Source organism: Cetorhinus maximus, chromosome 4, assembly GCF_964194155.1.
Source record: "Cetorhinus maximus chromosome 4, sCetMax3.hap1.1, whole genome shotgun sequence".
Lineage (NCBI taxonomy): Eukaryota > Metazoa > Chordata > Chondrichthyes > Lamniformes > Cetorhinidae > Cetorhinus > Cetorhinus maximus.
The window spans coordinates 6,788,622-6,810,232 of record NC_135882.1 but is presented as its reverse complement, the minus strand read 5'-3'; the positions used below and the strand labels follow the sequence as shown (position 1 = coordinate 6,810,232).

The window sequence follows — 21,611 nt, the reverse complement described above, 5'->3', positions numbered from 1 at the left end:
AAACTTCCTTTTGTTCTGCATTATAAGTTTTGTGCAAAGTTCCTTTGAGGTCAATAAACTATCCAACTGTCCACAGACAGGTGGTTAATGAGAAGGCTTTCAGATCAGAAGAATCTAACCTTATAATTCAAATATCAGGCACCTCCTGGAGGGACAAGGAGAATGCATTGATACTGACAGTGTTCAACATTAAGCTGTCCTCAACATATCTTCATTTTATATCACATTCTGAGAATCAGAGAGGTCATGCAGAGAAATAATGAGCCCAGATTTTTGCAGTAGAAGTAGCAGTGAGGCTATCAGCAAGTAAATCGGACAGCGACTCTAGCATCCACACGTACACAGTTAAACATGGAAATCAGGATGTTGCTGTTCAAGTTGCCCTGCTCCTCCCCAAGCTGTGCTATACTGGTGTCTCCCTGAGGGGCTTGACATTGAAACATGTGGAACAGGATGAAGTTGCTGTACTTGCGTGATGCACATTAAACTCCCCAGAAAAGGTTAGGGCTCATCCATTCCAGTGTGTGTAAATTTTCAGTGGTGGGCTGTCTTAACTACTGCTAAACAACCTCTCTGATGCCTAAAATTGACTTTTACAAGTGTGGAGTTTCATTCCTTCAGAGTTTAATTATTGATGGAGGTTTAAAACATCTAATTATTTTTAACATTTCCTTTCTGTTTCTTATCTTTCTTTCTCTTAACTAATCTTTCTTTCCCTCTCTTTATTTTGCTTTTTCTACATAATTTTACATTGAATTATCTATTGTAATGCACACTTCCTGGTTCAGGCTCTGTGTGGCTCATTAACTATTTTTTAATCTGATTAGATAGGGAGATATATATAGCTGCTTGCCCATTCCGCAAGAGTCCTAGATCCATGTAGAGGATGCTGTAATGAAATGGCTCTCTACATTAAGTCCCAGTACTCACACAGGAGTGACAAGCCTGACAAGGTGTATACTGCCCTAAAAACAAAAAACTACTGCGGATGCTGGAAATCCAAAACAAAAATCTAATTACCTGGAAAAACTCAGCAGGTCTGGCAGCATTGGTGGAGAAGAAAAGAGTCGACGTTTCGGGTCCACACGACCCTTCAACAGAACTGTTCTGTTGAAGGGTCGTGTGGACCCGAAACGTCGACTCTTTTCTTCTCCACCAATGCTGCCAGACCTGCTGAGTTTTTCCAGGTAATTCGATTTTTGTTTTGTATACTGCCCTATCCTTTGCACTTTGCAGCTAATTAAGTGTTTTTTGAAGTGTAATCACTGCTGTGATGTAGGAAATATGGCAGTCAATTTGCACACAGCAAGCTCCCACTAACAGCAATGTGGTAATGACCAAATCATCTTCAAAGTGATGTTGGTCAAGGAATAAGTATTGACCAGGTCACAAGGGAGAATTCTCTTTCTCTTATTCGACGTAGTGCCATAGGATCCTTTAAGTCCACTTACGCAGGCAGACAGGGACTAGGATGGAACGTTTTATCTGAAAAATGGCACCTCCCATAGTGCAGTACTCCTTCAGTGCTAGCACTGGACTAGTGGATAGACTAGAGAACCGGACGTGGGCGACAGCATGTTCAATTAGGAGCCATGCGAAAATTAACCATATATAATCCAGACTGGCATTCCAGCGCAGTGATGAAGGTGCGCTTTATTGATAGAGGTGAAATCCTGTCTGCATTTTCCACCAGACATTAAAGGTTTCATTGAAGTGTTCAAAGTTCCCATCACGTCCAAGGCAACATTTCTTTTTCAGCCAATATTGCCTCCGCCAAAAATTAATAAATCTTTCTTCTCTGCCATTTGTGAGATTTTGCTGAATGCAAAAATCACTCCTTCATTTGCTCTCATAACGACAATATCTCGACTTTTTTGCATTCATCATGGGATGTGGGCTTCACTGGCAAGGTTATTCATTGCCCATTCCTAATTGCCATCCAGAAGGTGGTGGTGAGACACCTTCTTGAAGCACTGCAGCCCATGTAGTTTATGAACACCATATGTGGGCTTAGGGAAGGAGTTCTGGGATTTAGACGCAGCAACAGTGAAGGAATGGCGAATTTTGTTCCACGTCAGGATGGTGTGTGACCTGGAGGGGAACTTCCAGGTGGTGGCGTTCCCATGCATCTGCTGCCCTTGTTCTTCTAGGTGGCAAAGGTCATGGTTTTGGAAGGGGCTGTCAAAGGAGCCTTGGTGAGTTGCTGCATTGCATCTTGTAGATGGTGGACACTGCAGCCAAGGTGTACTAGTGGCGCAGAGAGTGAATGTTCAATGTGGCTAGGATGCCAATGCCACAGACTGCTTTATCCTGGATGGTGTCGTGTTTCTTGGGTGTTGTAGTAACGACACCCATCCAGGCAAGTGGCAGTATTCTATTACACTCCTGACTTGTGCTTTGTAGATAATGGCCAGGATTTAAGGGATCAGGGGGCGGATTAACTGGCCTTTGACTTGCTCCTAAAGCCACAGTATTTGTGTGACTGGTCCAGTTAAGATTCTGGTTAATGGTGATGCCGAGGATGTTAATGGTGGGGGTTTCAGTAATGGAAAAGTCAGTGAATCATAGAATAGTTATAGAATAGAAGTAGGCCATTCGTGTCCCCCCCTGCCATGTCTGTGCTGGCACGCTGCGAGAACAAACCAGCCAAACCCATGACACTGCCATTTCCCTGTAGCCCTGAAAATTATTTATCTTCAGGAATGTTAAGGGGCGGTGGCTAGATTCACTCTTGTTGGAGGTGGTCATTGTCCAGCACAAGTGTGGCATGAATGTTAATTTGCCACTTATTAGCCCAGACATGAATGCTGTCCAGATCTTTCTGCATGCAGGCACGACTGCTTCATTATACAAGAAATAACTGAATGTAAAGCAGAATGATTATTTTGAAAGAAGTTTTGAAGTTCTTCTTCCTTTGGCATTCTCTGGCCGAATCAGGTCCTTGGCGATTTTTCGCCAAGCCATGCCATGATTTGTTTTTACCGCGGGTAGGGCAAGGAGGCAGGCCTTGGGTCTACCCATGCTGTTGCACTAATCTGAACCCCACACTAGCCGCCTAGCTAACTGAGCTAACTGGCCCCCATAAGGCTCTATAAAAATACAAATCTTCCTTTATTCTCAGATATTCATAGTGTGCTGTTGCCTGCTTAAAAACAAGCTAATTGCTCTTGGGGCCAGACATTAGCAAAGCTACTTGTATTGTTTGCACATTGAAGCTGTTCATTTATCACTTGACTTCAATGGAGACCAGAGGCTTTGACCTCAGACCTCAAGTATCTGGGTTCCTAGAAAGTGGACTTGCTGCTCCACAATGAGCAAAAGGAACGGTGATAGTGTGAAACATACCATACTCACACGATGGTACCCAAAAATGGTTCCGCTCTGAATATGATGCTCATAGCTCAATCCAGAGAACATGCCAAAGAGCATCTTTAACAGTTTTAATGTGGTTTTGAGAATACCAAGAAAACTGTATGAAAGTAGCCTGAGAAGCAATGTAAGCTCCTGCCTCACCCTCACCCATTGTCATCTGCTGCAGCAGTCAAGTGGACTGGAAGATGTCTTCAGCCAAACAGGATGTGAGATGCCTTAATGAATCTTTAGCCTTTCTGAATCACTGATTGAAGATGACAAGTCTACAGGTATGAAGATCCTCTTTAGTCAATTTGGTGGGAAGAAAACCTCACCTTCATATTATTCTGTGCCAACATGCTGGGGGGAGATTTTAACCCTCAAAAACAGGTGGGGTTTGGGTCAGGTGAGATGTTAAAATTCCAACCCCATCTACTTCCAGTTTCCACAGAGACAGAATGGGAGGAGCATCATTTAAATATTATAATAAGACTGCGTGCCTCAGATTTAGCCTACCTTCTAGGTTTGACCCTGATCGGCTAGGCTTCCCAGGCCTCAGAAAGCCCAGTAGCTAAAGGGAGGTGAGAATTACTTTGTGGAAGAAGTACTGCTTGTGGGCCAAGGAGAGCAGGACCGCTTCCTTCTGGTCCAGATCCTTCCCTGCCCACAACTTACACCACAGCCTTACCCCAGATTGAAGATCACCCCCGCCCTCTCTGTCCCCCACCATGGTCCCACTAATGCAGGTGCAGGTTTCTTATCTGCTCCTAGCCTGCAGGGTCCTCCAGACTATTGCCTACCTGACAGTGAGCTAAGCCTCTCAATCAAGTTGGCTTCCGGGCAGGGAACCTGCTTGGAAAAATGGACGCGGACTGTGATGTTAAAACTGCACAGCATTCAGGGAATCCCATTTTCTCAAACGAAACTCCTCTCCCCACCCACAAAACCCACTCTAGTGTACGTGAGAGTCATGATTTCCATAAACCCAGCCACTGGCCGGAATCTTCTGCCCCCTACAGGAAGGAGGCGGGCAGGCCTGAGAATTTGGCAGGATGGCGTCGGGACCTATGCCGACACCTTCCTGCATCCACTGAAAGTAAGCTCTTGGTGGGAAGGCCCATGGCTGACCTTCCCAACCTGCTGACAATTGAGGCCCTTAAGTGGCCAATTAATGACAACTTAAGGGCCTCTTCCCACCTCCGCGGCAATGTTCCCAGCTCCAGGCCAGCCTGCCGACATGCAGCCTGCATGCCTGGTAAACCTGTGCAAGCTGCATGTCAGCTGGAGGGAGGGGTGGGAGGCAGGTCCTTCAATCTGCACTAATCTGTGCACGGTTGAGGGCATGGCCATGGCGCGGGCGGGTGGCTGCTGACAGCACAACCCCACCCCAAGAGCCCCCCTCCCCACTCCGAAAAGCCCTTACCTTTTTCCATGGTTGCTCCGTGATACTGGGACTCGGGCAGGTGTCGTCTCTGCGGCAGTCACAGCTTCCTCCGTGGCGCTGCCGAGTGCAAGAGCCATGGGCCTCTGATTGGCCGAAAGCTCTTGGCGGGCAGGAAGTCATCTTCCAGGATTCCCAGTCTGGAGGAAGGCCCACCACTGTCCTCTTAACTGCCTGATAGGCAGAAGATACGGTGGGCCTTCCTCCTCAGGGTCAGCGCGGGTGTCTCACCCCTTTTATAGGCAGCAAGCGAGACACCCGCTGAGAACAGAAGATTCTGTCCCCTGCGGATGCTTGCTGAGGGCAAGTGCTAAGTAATTGACAGCATAACTAACAGTTGTGAAACTGTAGTAGCCTTCCACTGCCATGGCGGACAACAGTAAAACAGCAATTGTCGATTTGTGTTATTTGCCAAATTCCCTTGCGGTGCCTCATCACAATCCAGGAAGGGCAATCACAATAAATCACCAATATGGACAACTTCTATGAGGGTTTCAAAAGAAGCTCAATATTTAGACACAGCTCATTAGGGTTGATATGTTCAAACTCTCAATCACATGAACACTGAAAGCATGGAACACCTGAGGTGAACCTCAGTTGAATGAGGAACCTTCTCTTCAAAGTCACATTCAGTCTGAATGAAGAATGAAAAATGGGCAACGTATTTTACTGATTGTTGGTGATTCAGCAGCATTTGGTCAGAATACTCAACTGTTGGCCATTACTTCATGCCAATCTGGGGATGTAATCCTGAAGGGGTGAAGCATGTGGTCAGTCCTGATCAAACTGAGGAGGCATCAATCATATTCTAATACCAGCCTCAAAAGAATTGCTCTATTTTGGCAGTGCGGATGAGTTTGATCCAAAACTTGTTGACTGTTACAAGGTGCACTGGGCCTCCTGGGTACATCACACCTATCTAAGAGTTCCTGGGCTCACTCCTACTACTCTTTAGGATATCCTTTCATTCTTCCAGATGGTCTTCTGTAGTCCTTGCCAAGAATCCAAGACATATCTGGCAGGAGGCCACGACATACTTTGATAAAAAGCAGGAGAGAGTTGCAGCCTTCAGTTACTGAGAGGGACACTTAACAGAGCTTAAACCCCGAGGGAACGTTTAAATTGTTTTGTTTTCCTTTGATGACTTGAAGGATGCTGTACTTCCCAAATTAACATAGAAAAGACGGGTGAAAAAAAAAGCAAATACACAGTTGAAGACAGGATTGTGCAGGAACAGATGGATCTGCTGAGAAGAGGTAAAAAAACAGATCTATTAGGAAAGGAGACATGTTTTTATATGGTGCAGATTGAAGTTAATACAGAAGGCATTCAGGTCTAGGTGCAGAATGTGGTTATGTATCAAAGCAGCGGCAAAGCAAAATTTAGTTAGCACTCCGAGGATGCAGTCAGTGACACAATGGATTTCAGATAGCCAATCTTTCATCTGCTGCAGTCTCTGAATCTACAGGAAATTTGCTGATTCAAGGCCAGGTCCTGCCTTAAATTGGAATCTCTGCTCAACAGCCCCTTTGTCCTACATTAACAACAAACAGCACTTGGTAAAATGTGAATTTACTGGGACTGAACGGTGCAGTGGTGCACAGTAGAGGATACAGAACTAAATGTCTCCCGGTACCAAACACATGGATTTGTTGAGAGAAATTAAATTAAGCTCTAGTTTAAAACACTCCCACATTACAAATGGCCTATTTGGCTCACTCCCAAGAAGCACGTTGTCACGACTATCCACTCATTCATTTGTAGAACAGGTTTCTTGATAAATGCAGTTCAATAAAAAGATGTGGCCACACCTCAATTTGAGTGTCTGGAATGAAGTGAATCACACAATATGATGGAGAATAAGTCTCCTGCATCCTAGTGATAATCACTGTTGAAATCAAACTTCTAAAGGAAAAGATAAACCATATTTTAAACAATGCAACCCATTTGCTTTTTGCATAACTGAGCGACGAGATTGCACTTTCACATTAGATATTCAGCTGCTGGTAACTGCTTCCTCCAATCTATGGATATTACCCTTAATACTGTTGTATTCTTTGATACCAGTCTATTACTTTGCACACTTGTGAACATTTCAACTAACTACTATATCTATATTTACCATTAATAATACCGTAGCATTAGATGCACAATTACAAACTCTTAGAAAAAGCTTGACCCATAGGTCTAACTGGGACATCCAACACTTTATATGTAGCAAATAATCAAAACTTCAATAAAAATGAATTCACAATGTGTCTTTTGTTCCAAAAAGAAACTGTTTAGGTTCAAGGAACGAACAGATTATCGGAGACTGATAACAGTGCCATACTGGGAGTTTTTCATTCCTGATAAAGATCTAATAATTAACTTGCCCTGTGTCGTGAACAAATTATGGGTCTTCCTCACTTGCAAAACAAACCCAGCGTTGCATCACTCCTGGCACAATACCCGGCTTTTAATATTCACTTCAGTAAGAACACTTTCTTGGCCCACATTAAAACTCCGTTCATATAATTAATATTTTCAAAAAGCAATTCATTTATAATTTACATTATTTAAATTTACATTTTATTTTTGCATCTTTAAAACACTAGATATTAATATTTTATGCCAAATCAAAAAATATGTATTTTTAAATCCTGAGCAAAACATGATGCACGCAGCATTATTTAATGGCCATTTGTGTATAGCTGTGCAGTACTGTTGGCACTTCCAGTTAATAGGGGTCCTTCAGACTCCCACCCTGAGTTTTAACCTCTCAGCCTCAGGTTCAGTAAAAGGCAAGTAGGGATACTAAGTGTTGGTGCAAGCGTTCTACATCCAATAAACGACAAACAAAAATGCAGATTTACTCTAAGAGTATTGGCTCCAATATCAATGCTGCCAATCCTTCAAATTTGGAAATGTGCCTCAACACAGTGGTAAGAAAAACATTGTTCTTGCAATGTGGGCAACACTGCCAAGGCAGCATTTACTGTCTGCCGTTTTGACAAGCGGTGCTGGTGATGGTTTTCTCTTTAAACCACTGCAGTAGCTTGTGGTGTTGGGTAGAAAATGACGTTTCAAATATAAACTACTGGTTAGAGAGGAGATAAACAATGAAACATAAATAAATATCACACATGATAAATGCCCGTTAGCTATAAGATATTGTGCAGAAGTACCACTTTACAGATAGATGCAGGGTATCTATAATGGAAATAAAACCTCTCCCCCAAGACTAACCAATCCAAGAACACAGGTCCATGGTGTAAAGACTGGGCTCCGGAAAGCACGTAACAAGATCCTTCTGAAATGTGCTATAACTTTTCTCATTTTACATTCAATTTGCAGCATTCACATGATCACACACAGACACACTTTAATTACTGGGGTTCTCAGTCTGAAGCTGTTAACCAAACCTGTGTACGCGACTGAACGAAGCATTCACAGACAGAATATCATTTGCTATAGAGGACAATTTCTGCAAATTAATACCTTCATGAACACTGTATTCTGCAATTTCAGAAGCAAATAACTAAATCCAGATTAAATTAATTAGAATCCAAGCTGTTTTTACACCAGGTTTTTAGAACCAGGAAAATATATACCACTGTAACAGTGCAATGGTGGCTTTTCATACATTTCCCTGGTCTTTCCTCAAGTTTTAGAAAACTTATTTTTGATGACACATTAAAAAATCTACAGAATATAATGTAGGTAATCACTAAATCTTGATTTTTTTTAAAACCTTTTTTTTTAAAAGAGTCTGACCTTTTGTTTGCCTACCCACCAACATTCCCACCATTTTGCTTTTGCTGCACGCAGTCCCTTTAAGGTTGCCACATGGCTGCACATATGTGCTTCTTAAAGGGACCACAGCAAGTGTGTGGCGTTTGTACCCTGCGTTGCACAGTCCCGATTGCAGTGTGGCCACGTACCCGTGTAACTTAGAGGGAACATTGCTAGCCACCGAAATGCTTCAGTTTTTGCGTCACCAATTACAGTTTTAGGCTTTCAAAATTCTCTGACTGCCTTTGGAGGTTTAGTTGTTCTCAACAAGTACAAGTGCCGATCAAAAATGGAAAGTCATAGAAATACCAAGCTGGTCCATCAATGTCTGAAAAGAGAAAAGGCAAACTAACGTCTTACATGCTGACTCTTGGGAGAACAGGAAATTGGAGGGGAAGCGAGACCTTCAATTGGGACTGAACAAAATGCAGGGAGGAACAATAGGTAACATTTGAGATAGGAATGCCAATTCCTATCACAAAGCACTCACAAGTGTCAACAGCCAAGGTTTCTGCAAAGCTGGAAAGTAGTGAAAATTGTGTGAACACCATCTCAGCATTGTAATAATGCACTAAAACAACCTGCATTTATCCAGTGCCTTTAACATGTTCAACTGTTCCAAGGTACTTCATGGGAATATAGCCAAGCAAAAACTGACACCAAGCTGAAGAACAAGATATTAAATGTGGCATGATGTAAAGTTTGATTGATGAGGTAGGTATTCAGGAGGGTCTTAAAGGAGGGGAAATAGGTGGAGAAGCTTAGGGAGGGAATTAAAGAGTATAAGGCCACTAATGTGTGGCAAAGGGGATGAGAGATATGCGAGAGGCTAGAGTTCTTGGAGGGTTGTAAGGCTGGAGGAGGTTACAGAGATAGGCAGTGGTGAGGCCTTAAGAGGAAATGCCTCTAAGCTGCTGTCCCAAATGTAATGAGGTGCTTGAGGCACTAGACAATGGTATAGGGAGAGATGAAAGTAAGTCTGCCACATCTGTTCTGGTTGCAGTGGAAAGTGCCAGGGAAGAACGGCAGAAAGTTGAAAACTTAAGCTGCTGACTGTGTTGTGTTTGTTGTCCATAGTGGCTCTACTGCCCCCGAGTCTGAAGGTTGAGAGATCAAGTTCCGCTTCTGAAACTTGGAACACAAAAGCTAGGTTAACACTCCAGTGCTGAGGGAGTGCTGCACTTTTGATGGGACTTTCACAGAATCGTTATGGTGTAGAAGGAGGCCATTCGCCCCCTCATGTCTGCACCGGCTCTCTAAGCATTTTAACTTGGTGCTAATCTCCTGCCTTTTCCCCGTAACCCTGCACATTGTTTCTATTTAAATAATCATCCAATGCCCTCTTGAATGCCTCAATTGAACCTGCCTCCACCACACTTCCCGGCAGCGCATTCCAAACCCTAACTACTCGCTGTGTGAAAAAGTTTTTTCTCACCTTGCATTTGCTTCTTTTGCAAAACACTTTAAAACTGCGCCCTCTGGCTCTCGATCCATTTATGAGTGAGAACAGTTTCTCCCTATCTATTCTGTTGTTGAACTGAGGCCCCATCTGCCCATGCACCTGGGTGAAGGTAAAGGATCCCATGGCATTATTTCAAAGAAGACGAAGGAAATCCTTCCCTCTCTCAATTATCATTAAAACAGGTGATCTGGTCATTATCACTTTGCTGTTTGTGGGAGCTTGCTGTGCACAGATTGGCAGCTGCATTTCCTACATTACAACAGTAGCTACACTTTAAAAAAACTTCATTGACTATAGCTACAAAAATGCAAGTCTTTCTTTGTGAGCCTCTATTTTTGCATAATCAAATGCACATTAGGTAGTAGATTTATAGACAGAATGGGTACAGTAAGTCTGATCCTGACCTTAATGTGACTCTCTGCTTCAAATCGCTCTTCCATTTCCACTCCGACATCTATTTTTGACATTCTAAGATGCTTTAACCAAACTCAATGAAAGCTTCAGGAATAAGTACTGTACCTTTCACCTGGGAATTTGACAGTTACAGAGTCTGAACATTGGTTTTATCCACTCTGGGCCTTTACATTCCCCTCCATTTTCTTAGAAGCATATAGCGCTGGACCACCCAGCAAATCTGTCAGTGTTTGGTGCAGTGGGAAGGAGGTGAGGGCAGGCAGAAGATATATGATGTTTAATCAGAACAGTCTTTTGCTCTGTGACAGGTGTCGCCATTCCTGCTCTTTAGCCTGTCACAGACCTTCCCTTCTGTCCTATTTCCCACCCTCTCCCTTTTCACTTGTTCAAAACCCCATACATCTCTAACTTATCCTAGTTCAGACGAAAGGTAATAGACCTGAACCATTAACTCTGTTCCTCTCTCCAGAGATGCGGCCTGACCTGCTGAGTTTTTCCAGCAATTTCTGTGTTTTTTTAATTCCAGATTACAGGCCTCTCTTTCTTCATACAGGTGGATTTTCAACAATATTTCACCTTCCCTACATTTAGGCTTTTATCTCCTCCCCTTCCCCCCCCGTCACTCCATTTTCTTTTCCTTTTCTGTTGTGTGCATTTTTCTGTTGCATGTTCACTCACTCAGCTATTTTGTTCTTTTAATGCCTCTTCATTGCTTGCTGAGACACTCCTTATACATCATCCATCAGTTTTTACCTCTTTCAGGCTTTTCGAGAAATTTGCTTCCTGAGCAGTCAATCCAATAAATGCTCTGTGACAGGTGTCAAGATTCCTGACTCTCTATGTCTACCTGCTGTTCTCTTCCATATGCCTTTTGTTTTGTTCAGTCCCATTAGCGGCTTGCTTATCCTCCAATTTCCAGTTCAGATGGAGCACGTACACACAAAATACATTAATCTGTCTTTTCCCCTCGCAGATGCTGTGCATTTCCAACATTTTCTATTTCTATTTTAGATTTGGTGTGTCAACCATGGCTCAGTTGGTAGCACGCTCGCCTCTGAATCACAAGGTTCTGTGTTCAAGTCCCACTCCAGGGTTTGAGCACAAAAATCAAGGCTGACGCTCCTGAGCGAGTACAGCGTTGTTGGGGGTGCCATCTTTTGGATGAGGTGTTAAACTGAGGCCCCATCTGCCTGTTTGAGTGGATGTAAAAGGTCCCAGGGGACCATTTCAAAGAACAGGGGGGCTATCTCCGGTGTCTTGGCCATTATCCCTCAATGAACATCACAAGAAAGAGGTTATCTGGTCATTATCAGGATTGCTGTTTGTGGTAGTTTGCTGAGTGCAAATTGGCTACAGTGTTTCCTACATTGCAACAGTGACTACACCTCAAAAAGTACTTCATTGGGTGCAGAGCACTTTGAAAGGTCTGGTGGTCATGAAAAGGGCCACATAAATGCAAGCTTTTCTTTCCACTTTCATTTCCAACATTTGCAGTGTTTTCCCCTTGTATCTAAGGAAAACCCCACTAACTGTACTTCAGGGTTGTTCTTTAAAAAGACGCTTTAGAAAAACACATTCTAACATTTCTGAATACACTGTACAAGTGCTACTGTTAATAATGAGGGAGAAGCATTGGGTTTGAAAGCACAGCGCATTCCTACAGCAAGGTTGTTGCACTATTTTCATATTCACCTCTAAGTGAAGCATGGTTACCAAACAGTGATGGCTAACCCTATTAGAAATGGAAGGTCACTAGGAAACAAGAAATGTGTAAAACGTAGATTAAAAAAGGAGAAAAACAGTGAGTGTTTGAAATCTGAAACAAAAACAGAGAATTTTGGAATTATCTGGTAGATCAGGTAGCAGTTGAAAGAGAATGATGGGTTTTGTTAATACGAATTAGTAGCAGGAGTAGGCCATTCGACTCCTCGAGCCTGTTCTGCCATTCAATAAGATCATAGCTGATCTGACTGTGGCCTCAACTCCACATTCCACCGACCCCCAATAACCTTGTTAATGAGGAATTTACATACCTCTGCCTTAAAAATATCTAATGTCCCTGCCTCCACCACTCTCCGGAGAAGACAGTTCCATAGATTCATTACCCCTTGAGAGAAAAAAAATCTTCTCACCTCCATCTTAAATGAGACCACCCCCCACCACCACCTTATTTTTAAACAGTGTTAACCTGTTTCTCTAATTCAGATGTTGACAGAATTGAGTAAAACCTGTCCAAACACCAACACAGTGCAGTTGTTTATTAAAATATCCATTTGATCAGTTTGGACTCTCTCAAATGTAAACGTAACCTCTCCTAAGTTTAAGAATAAGAAAGGACCTGTACACACATTGTGCCTGCTTCAACCAAACAAAACAGGCGACAGCCATTCTCTGGTTCATTCCCCTGGGCAATGCCTTGACCAATCAGAGTCAACCTGCCTCATTTGAATTTAATAAAGCTTTGCTGTTAACTGTCAGTCATCAGTTAACTGGTGCATTCTCCATGGCAATGCCTCTATCAATCAGAGTCCACTTGTCAACCAATCAGCATTCTCTTCTCATGAAGTATAAATTGTTGTTCCCTTTACATTCAATATTCTCCCCAATTGTCCTGATGAGTGCAAGGCGAAATGCTTCGACAACGTGTCTTTTTACAGCAATACTAAAGGCATTCTTGTCGTTATCTTTCCACATTTAAACGTCTGATTTTGACATGCAATTAAAACAAATTCTGAGCTATCTCCTAAAAACAAATATTGAAATTAAACAGACATAAGCTTGGTTGCCAAACACCCTTAAAAATGCAATCTTTGAGAAACGTAATTCCTAATTAAATGTGTAATTACTGATGCTGGTTATGTACTTTAATAGCAATGTATTTTTAATTTGAATAAACCTTTTCTCATCAACTTTAATCTTTTTCACATCAACTAGTGTTTAATGAACTGTTACCTGTAATCACACCAAGGACACATATAAGGTTTCTCTCCTGTGTGGACGCGTCTGTGTCGGGTCAGATGGGATTGTGTTGTGGAAGCAAAGTGGCACTGGTCACATTTGAATGGCTTTTCACCTACAAAAGAAATGCTCATTATTTTTTATCCGTGACAGACTCCTATAATTATCAGAGTGTAAGGGTTAGAAAACCATGCTATGAGAGATTTAATTTCCAAAGCATTTACTTACTGACCAAGTATGAAGACCAATCATATATACTTAAAATAAAGTACATGTTCACAATCTCAAAAATCTTTTGATACTTGTATTATAAGGCGTGAAGTTTTAAAAGTCACAGATTGCATATTTTTGCATCTTTCACCGTAATATAGTACCAGCTCTCAATTAAATGGTCACGTCTGGATTAACCTTTTATTGGTCCTGGTTGCAGTTATGTTTAGCATCTTAAAATGAACGCATTTCAGAACCTTCCATCATTTTATCAGTGGAGTTTTATACAGGATAAAACTCAGTTGGCAGAAAGACACAAAGCAGAATAGGAATCAAGGGGTCCAGGGGATATTATCAAACTACAAGGGTGAAACCTGAGTGGTTTAGCAGGTGGTCAGGACGTCACGGTTCAATTGCTGGCTTGTACTTGCCGCTCATTTATATTCTCTCTAATAATACGAACATACTAACAATGACAGGCAGGGACAGGCCCTCTGATCCATCCAGCATGTCATACACAATTGTGATACCTTGTGTGTCACAATATACACACTCACCATCCCACAGGAGCTAGAAATCAGGTAAAAAAAAACCCAGATCAATTTGGGGTTTAAAAAAAGTGGGAAATTCCTTTCCGGCTCCCTTAGGTCATCAAAACCTGCCCAGGTCATTCTAGCCCTGACATTTATTATTACGCAGATTGAAATTACTTTGGGTTCAAGTTTAACAGTTTGGGTTCCTTACCAGCACTGTTCTACTATACATGAGCTTGTTCAGCATGACTTAGGCAGAAGGACAGTAAAGAAAGGGCAATGTGCTGACACAGCAAGAGTGCTGGGGACACAGGGTTTAAGCCCAAACATTCTGTTGAGTTTCTAATCTTAATTGTGCTGCCGTGGTGGGAGATGGGAGAGTGGGGGGCGGGGAGGCAAACTCAGGACAACTATTACAGGTGCCCCGATCATTCTTGTGCATTTCTTGCCAGTCTGCATAAACAAAACCTCAGAGTTAGGTTTGAGAATAGGTCACTTGTCAACAGCCTTATCTGCACTCAGTGTGTAATGACGAGAGACATGAAGATAAAGGGGGAGATTTCGCACACTCACAGGGAGAGAAAAATGACACCAAATGTGAAGGTAGGTGTCACATGACTTCTTCCAGTAATACCATCTTTAGAACTGGAGACGGGCAGGAAAACACAGCAAGCAATGCACCAATGTGTGCTTCATATTACCCTACTCGTGTTCCTTTACAATCTGGTTGCGCTTCTGCAGAGTATCATCTGACCAGAACACAAAAGTTGCTAAAAACCAGTTTGTGTAGTCAAAATTATATACATGAGGGTTTATATGTCCATTAAGTTTATTATAGAATTACCTACGCCTCTGTCACAGATCTGTACAGAACAAATGCCAGGATAATAACATTTCTTTCCCCAGATTTAATTATCCTCCTACTTTTCCCATCAGCTACTTTTTTTTCCATATAAATCACAAGCACAGGGTATCTACTTCTACAAATCACTTATTATGTCAATAACTTCACATCAAAGTAATTATCAGTCCGACTGCACAGACAAGCCTCTTTGTTTTTTTCTCTCTTCTCTCAGGGCAGGTCATGGTTGCAATTCTTTGTCTATTTGGTAGGTTCTACTCTAGAGGAGGTGAACGGTTTTGACTGACCTGTGTGCTGTCGCCTATGTTTGGTGAGAGCATGGCGTGTTCCACCGGCAAATCCGCAGAGGTCACACAGGAACGACTTCTCCCCTATTGCAACAACAAACAGATAAGGGGACCCGTGCAGGTCACAGATCATTAAAACATATCTATCAAGGTTTTCAGGGTTACTAATTCCTCCAATCAAATGTTTCCATGTAAATATGTCAAATGGGAATGAAATTACCACTGCGGTTTATTGACTGTGATAAAATCTGAAAAGCATCACTGAACATAATTACATACTTGTCAGAGCCATAAAAATTAGCTTTAATATCAATGGAATGGTTTGGTACAACTTCATTTCGGTTAGATGTCTTCCAGATGGGGCTGCTTTTTGCACTCTAACAGTTTTTATGCATATCCTGCTCATCCTCCCCTCAATTTCCACAGACCCAGACACTCAAGTGTTGACTCGTCCATCTACAATGAAGGAATAGGAAGGTTTTCCTAAGCAGCAGTTATCGGTGCACAGGCTGTTCAAGCGCAGTCTGGAAGAAAGCCCTCAGCTTTTACCTGAAGCCACCTGCCAACGGTACCCTTGAGGACGCTGCAGCTAAAACTAACGCTTTAATAAGAAGGTGTAACTGCAGAGTGCATTCCGAAGCCATTCATCAATATTACCCATTGTGCCTATAAATCAAAAGCAAAACACTGCAGATGCTGGAAATCTGAATTAAAACCAGAAAATGCTGGAAATGTTCGGCAGGTCAGGCAGTGTCTGCGGAGAGAGAAAGAAAATTAACGTTTCAGGTCGATGACCTTTCATTGGAACTAGGACAGGGGCTAGAGATGTAAGCAAGTGCTGGGGCAGGAAAAGGGGTGGGGGAAGGACAAAAAAGGGGAAGGTCTGTGCTAGGCTGGGATGCAGGAGAGGTTAAATGACAAAAGGGATGATGGTGCAAGGATTTCAAAACTAGTCCAGCATTTATCATTTCGTCAGAACTGGGAAAGGTTATAACCTAAAACATTGACTCTGTTTCTCCCTCCACAGATGCTACCTGACCTGATGAGTGTTTCCAGCATTTTGTGGATCAAACTCTCTGGTTAGTTAAATGAGCATGTTTAAAGGATCTAGTTTCAAAACACTTGCCATTCCCTAATATTTTTTTCCTTCACATTGTTTTTATGGATTTATGATACCTCTCTCCATCCATCACGTAAGCTTATAGTTTGTTATGTATATTTTAGATATCTTAAAAAAGTCCTACATCTAAACATCATCCTGCATCTTGGGCTGTTTTCAAAAACTTTAAAATTCTGGACATTTTCAATCAGTGAAAGCAGAACAATCCCAGAATTAATTTTAACAACTACGCCATAAATTCATCTGAAATCAAAATCACCCCGATTAAAGCACAAAAGACTCAACCATTTTCCTCCAGGACAAGACTTCCAGCCAGAACATCTTTTTAAAAGCAAGGGGTTGGAAAGGTTGTGCCATTTCTATACATTTCCTGCCAATGTTTCTGCTCCAACAGTATTAAAAACAAGCTACTTTACTTTTCTATGAATAACTCAGATTATAAATATACTTTTATTAAAAAAGTATTCGACTTCATTGAGGTTGACACAATATAATTTACTGGTCTAACACCAACAGGTGCTGGCTTGTCTTTAGAGTTTCGTCTTTTGCAAAATTCTGGAATACATCCACAAGCCAAGCACAAGTATAAACAAAATGTAAGCCTTTGACAAGCAGACCAATGTGAGTACAACAAATGCAAATATGTACTAAGTCCTGTGTTCGGTGACCTACATTGGCTTCCGGTCTAGCAATGCCTTGGTTTTCTAATTCTCATCCTTATTTTCAAATCCCTCCATGGCCCTCGCTCACTTATTATCTGTGGAACCTCCTCCAGCTCTACAACCCTCCTAGGTCTTTGTATTCCTCCAATTCTGGCCTCTTCTGCATTCCTGATTTTCATCGCTCCACCACTGATGGCCATGCCTTCACCTGGCTAGGGCCTTAGCTCTGGAATTCCCTCCCTAAACCTCTCCACCTCACTCACCTCCTTTAGAGCACTCTTTGGTTAAGCTTTTGGTCACTTGCCCTAATAAGTCCTTATATGGCTCTATGTCAAACCTTGTCTGATAATGTTCATGTGAAGCATCTTTGGATGATTTACTAGGGTAAAGGTGCGATATAAAGAAGGGTTGTTGATGTGTTTTTTTGTCCAGTTCATGCATATAGTTTGTTCAGTAAGCCCTGCAGAAGGTCCACCCTTTCTATATCAAAAATACTTGGAGCTATTATTACCCAGCTCTGTTTTGACGGCCATTTTTCCAGTTTCCAACTTCAGATTATAACCCAGTAAACATACCAACATTAAGTCACAATAGTTAATCGTGCAATTGTAGACACTACCATGCATCATGTTGTGCTTGGATCATCAATATTGAATACAAAGCCCACCACATACAAAAGTGTGAAAACAAATTATCTATCAGCTTCCCAGTATAAATGATTAAAACAAGCACATGGAAGTGATTATCAGAGAATAATCACATTTCAGGCTTCAGATGACTATTACAAACCATCCATTTATAGATTATGACATTATTAGGACCTTTTGATTAACAGTACTACCTTAAGATAATTCCCAGATGTCTATTGCTATTTAAATTTCCTATAGAGCGATTCCACTAACACTAAATATTAAAGTGTAGACAACTGCAAGGGGATTCCCCCTTAGCTGCAACAGCCCAGTATTGCTGCTCCACTGTTTACCTAAGCAACTGATATTCAAGCCTCCTCAAAACTTAACAAATAATTCTGTTCCATGAACGAAGGTTATTTGTCCTCCTTTAAATTGAAGCTAATTCACTTGTAGGATTTAATGCACCTGAATATTAATTATTTGAACAAGCAATAATCTGTTTGATTGCCAAACTAATCAGCTTGACTGAAAACTCTAGATTATATTGCACTAAATTGGATTAGGAGTTCAATGTCACTAGCTATGGGCAATTTGGTTTTAAGTGGACTACCACAGACTACTTTTTTTTAATATAGCAAGGCACATTATGGGAGCCTAGGTTATTTTATGACCAAGATTCTTTATAAAAGCTGGTCTGAATTGATCTGTTACTATCACAGCCCACCTTGGCTCTACCATTTCACATACTTCTTGTGTACAAAGGCCAATGGGCAATCTGGTCTGATGCCTCCTCCACTCAAGAGCATCTGAGATCAAGCCAGTCTCCATGAGATCCTCAAATTTTCTCTTTAGCCTGTGCAGAGATGTCTCTACACAAAGAACTGGGAGTTTAACGGCATAGGGCAAAGTGATCCAGCTCACCTAGATTCTTAAGAAGAAGATATTTTAAATCTCATCCTACTGAAGAAACAAGAACTCAATTTGCTTAGTATCACAAGTGTACAACTATTGATTTTAAGAATTAAAATTGCTTATTTTAATTGATGAGGAAGAGAAGAAAACAATTGCATTCTTACAGAGTACCACTGTGGGAACATTTCCTCTATGTTAATATAATGCAAACTACAGGCATTTTCCCATGAACATTTTCTACTCCTGAATTTAAATGCGCAATGACATGGAAACAAATCCTTTATTTTCTATTAGGAAACAGACACTGTCCCCTATCTCTCATTATGGTGCAGACTACAAAATCTAACAACAAAAATCTATAATATTGATTGAACCAAGTCTCCACAATTATTCTTTAGAAGGAAACACTGACGATAAATTACATCTGCACTGGCTTTTCATCTGGTGTTCGATATAAGTGATCTCTGAGGGCAGTCTAGAGACCTTAAATCGTCAACACCCCTGTCAGCGAAGTTAAGGAGGTTTCGGCCTCCCAGAAACAAAACGAAAAAAGCTCCCAAAAACATTTCTTTTGATATGAATGCATATGAACGTGTACAACAGGCCGTTCCTAACTAAATTCAAAGTCTTAGTACTCACACAATTCACGTCACAACTGTTTTACGCTATAATGACGTATCATGATTCAGTTTACTGCTGAGATCTTTACACAGTTAAAGCCAACTATGACTGGATGCTTTTGAGAAAGAATCCAAAACAGGAAACATGGCTGAAGTACCCAAATTTGTTTACTGTATGCCAGATGAAATGCTGTTTTCCAAGAGCAGGAGTCTAATGGGCAATGTATTATTTGACTGATAAGGTGGGGCTGTGTGCCATTTTTATCTGCGTTAAGTAAACACCATATCAGGTTTGGGTTCCCAACCCTCCAGAATTAGCCTGGAGGCTGGGATTTTCAGGTTGATGACCTTTCAAAGGGTCAACGGCTTGAAACGTTGGGCAGAATTTTACGGCCCTGTCACGGCAGGGGAGGGGCCTTAAAATTCCACCCGATAACTCAGTTTCTCTCTCCACAGATGCTGCCTGATCTGCTGAGCATTTCTAGCATTTTCAGTATTTTTTATTTCAGATTTCCAGTACCCACAGTATTTTGCTCTTGTTTTAGCATTTAACTGGTGTTTGATGAGGACATTGCTGTTTGCAGATTGGAAGGTGATTGTGAATTTCGGGCTCCAGATCAACAAATAAAGATTGCCCCCACCTGCTGCCTCGGCCTCCCAAAATAATTTTATTTCTGCAAAAAGACCATAAGACGTAGGAGCAGAAGTAGGCCATTCGGCCCATCAAGTCTGCTCCTCCATTCAATGAGATCCTCAACTCCACTTTCCTGCCTTTTCCCCATAACCCTTGATTCCCTTGCTGATTAAAAATCTGTCTATCTCAGCCTTGAATATAATTAACTACCCAGCCTCTACAACCCTCTGCGGTAAAGAATTCCACATATTCACTACCCTCTGAGAGAAGAAATTCCTCCTCATCTATGTTTTAAATGGGCGACCCCTTACTCTGTGATTATGCCCTCTGGTCCTAGACTCTCCCACAAGGGGAAACAACCTCTCAGCATCAACCCTGTCAAGTCCCCTAAGACTCTTACGTGTTTCAACAAGGTCGCCACTCATTCTTCTAAACTCCAATAAGTACAGGCCCAACCTACTCAACTTGTCCTCATAAGAAAATCCCTCCCTACCTGGGATCAACCTAGAGAACCTTCTCTGAATTGCCTCCAATGTCAGTATATCTTTCCTTAGATAAAGGGACCAAAATTGTTCACACTATTCTAGGTGTGGTCTAACTAGTGCCTTGTATAGTTTTAGCAAGACTTCCCTATTTTTATACTCCATTCCCTTTGAAATAAAGGCCAGCATTCCATTTGCCTTCCTGATTACCTGCTAAATTTGTATGCTAGCTTTTTGTGATTCATGAGGTGTGCAGCTTGATTTTACTCGTGTCCAAATTCCTCCATGGCCTCATGCCCTTCCTTTCTCTGTCACCTCCTCCAGCTCCACAACCCACCAGGATCTCTGCGCTCCTCCAATTCTGGGCTGCTGAACTTTCATCAATCCACCAATGTGTTTACTGCATCAACTGAAGTTAAGTACATGTAGGCAGAGGGCATTGATTGGATGGTTACTTCAGCACACATGAAGAGACACTTACCGATGCAGGAGTAGAGTGGAGTCGGGAGATGTATACCTATAATGTTTCACTCTTTGAATAAATCTAGACCAAGTAATGATGGGCTCAAGTTTCTTCCTTCACCAACTGGCTATCAGAAGTATAACACATTGGTGTCCGTGCTTTCAGCTGCCTCGGACGTAAGCTATGGAATTCCCTCCCTAAAACTCTTTATCTCTCTCTCTCCTTTTTTGAGATGGTACTTAAAACCTTTCACTTTGACTAAGCTTTGGTTCACTTATCCGGCTATCTCCTGATGTGGCTCAGTGTCAAATCTTGATTGAGCGCTTGGAATAGTTTTACTATGTTAAAGGCGCAATATAAACACAAGTGGTGTGATGGGTGCATACTAGATATATCCCAGTGTAATATGTGCAGAGTATCTTTTGCTTGCAAAAACCATACCAGCATTCAGGTTCTGAGATATCAATGACCTACCATTTGCGACACTCCTTTCTCTATTTTAAGCATAATCACTTAACTGATCTATCTGATACTTGCAAAAGAATTTTGTATACACATCACGTTGTTTTAAAAAAAAAACGACAGAAAGTTCTCTTTTACATTTCCCACAAATCATTCTTTCATTTGCAAATCAAGTCGTGCGATTAAATTAAGCAAGCTTGTTCTCAATCTATTGTTGTGCAAAAATAAAGCTGATGGCTCTATCAATGGGGGTTACTACAGATTGCAAAATTTGGACTGATTTATCATTTTTTTTACATGTTAGAGAGAGTCATTTCCTTCCAAAAAGGATT

At 41.7% G+C, this 21,611-nt stretch overlaps 1 protein-coding gene across 4 annotated transcripts in view; it reads right to left on the bottom strand.

Annotated features, from left to right (window-relative positions):
* znf407 (zinc finger protein 407) overlaps nt 1-21,611 on the bottom strand; it is a 438,369-nt gene that overhangs the window by 137,154 nt on the left and 279,604 nt on the right. For 3 of the 4 annotated variants that reach the window (XM_078539888.1, XM_078539892.1, XM_078539889.1), the window contains exons 6-7: nt 15,293-15,376; nt 13,395-13,515 (exon numbers count right to left, since the gene is read on the bottom strand). The exons of the other annotated variant lie outside the window; for it this stretch is intronic. In XM_078539888.1, coding sequence (XP_078396014.1) covers nt 13,395-13,515; nt 15,293-15,376 — 205 coding nt within the window. The remainder of the gene's footprint in view (nt 1-13,394; nt 13,516-15,292; nt 15,377-21,611) is intronic. 4 annotated transcript variants of the gene reach the window in all.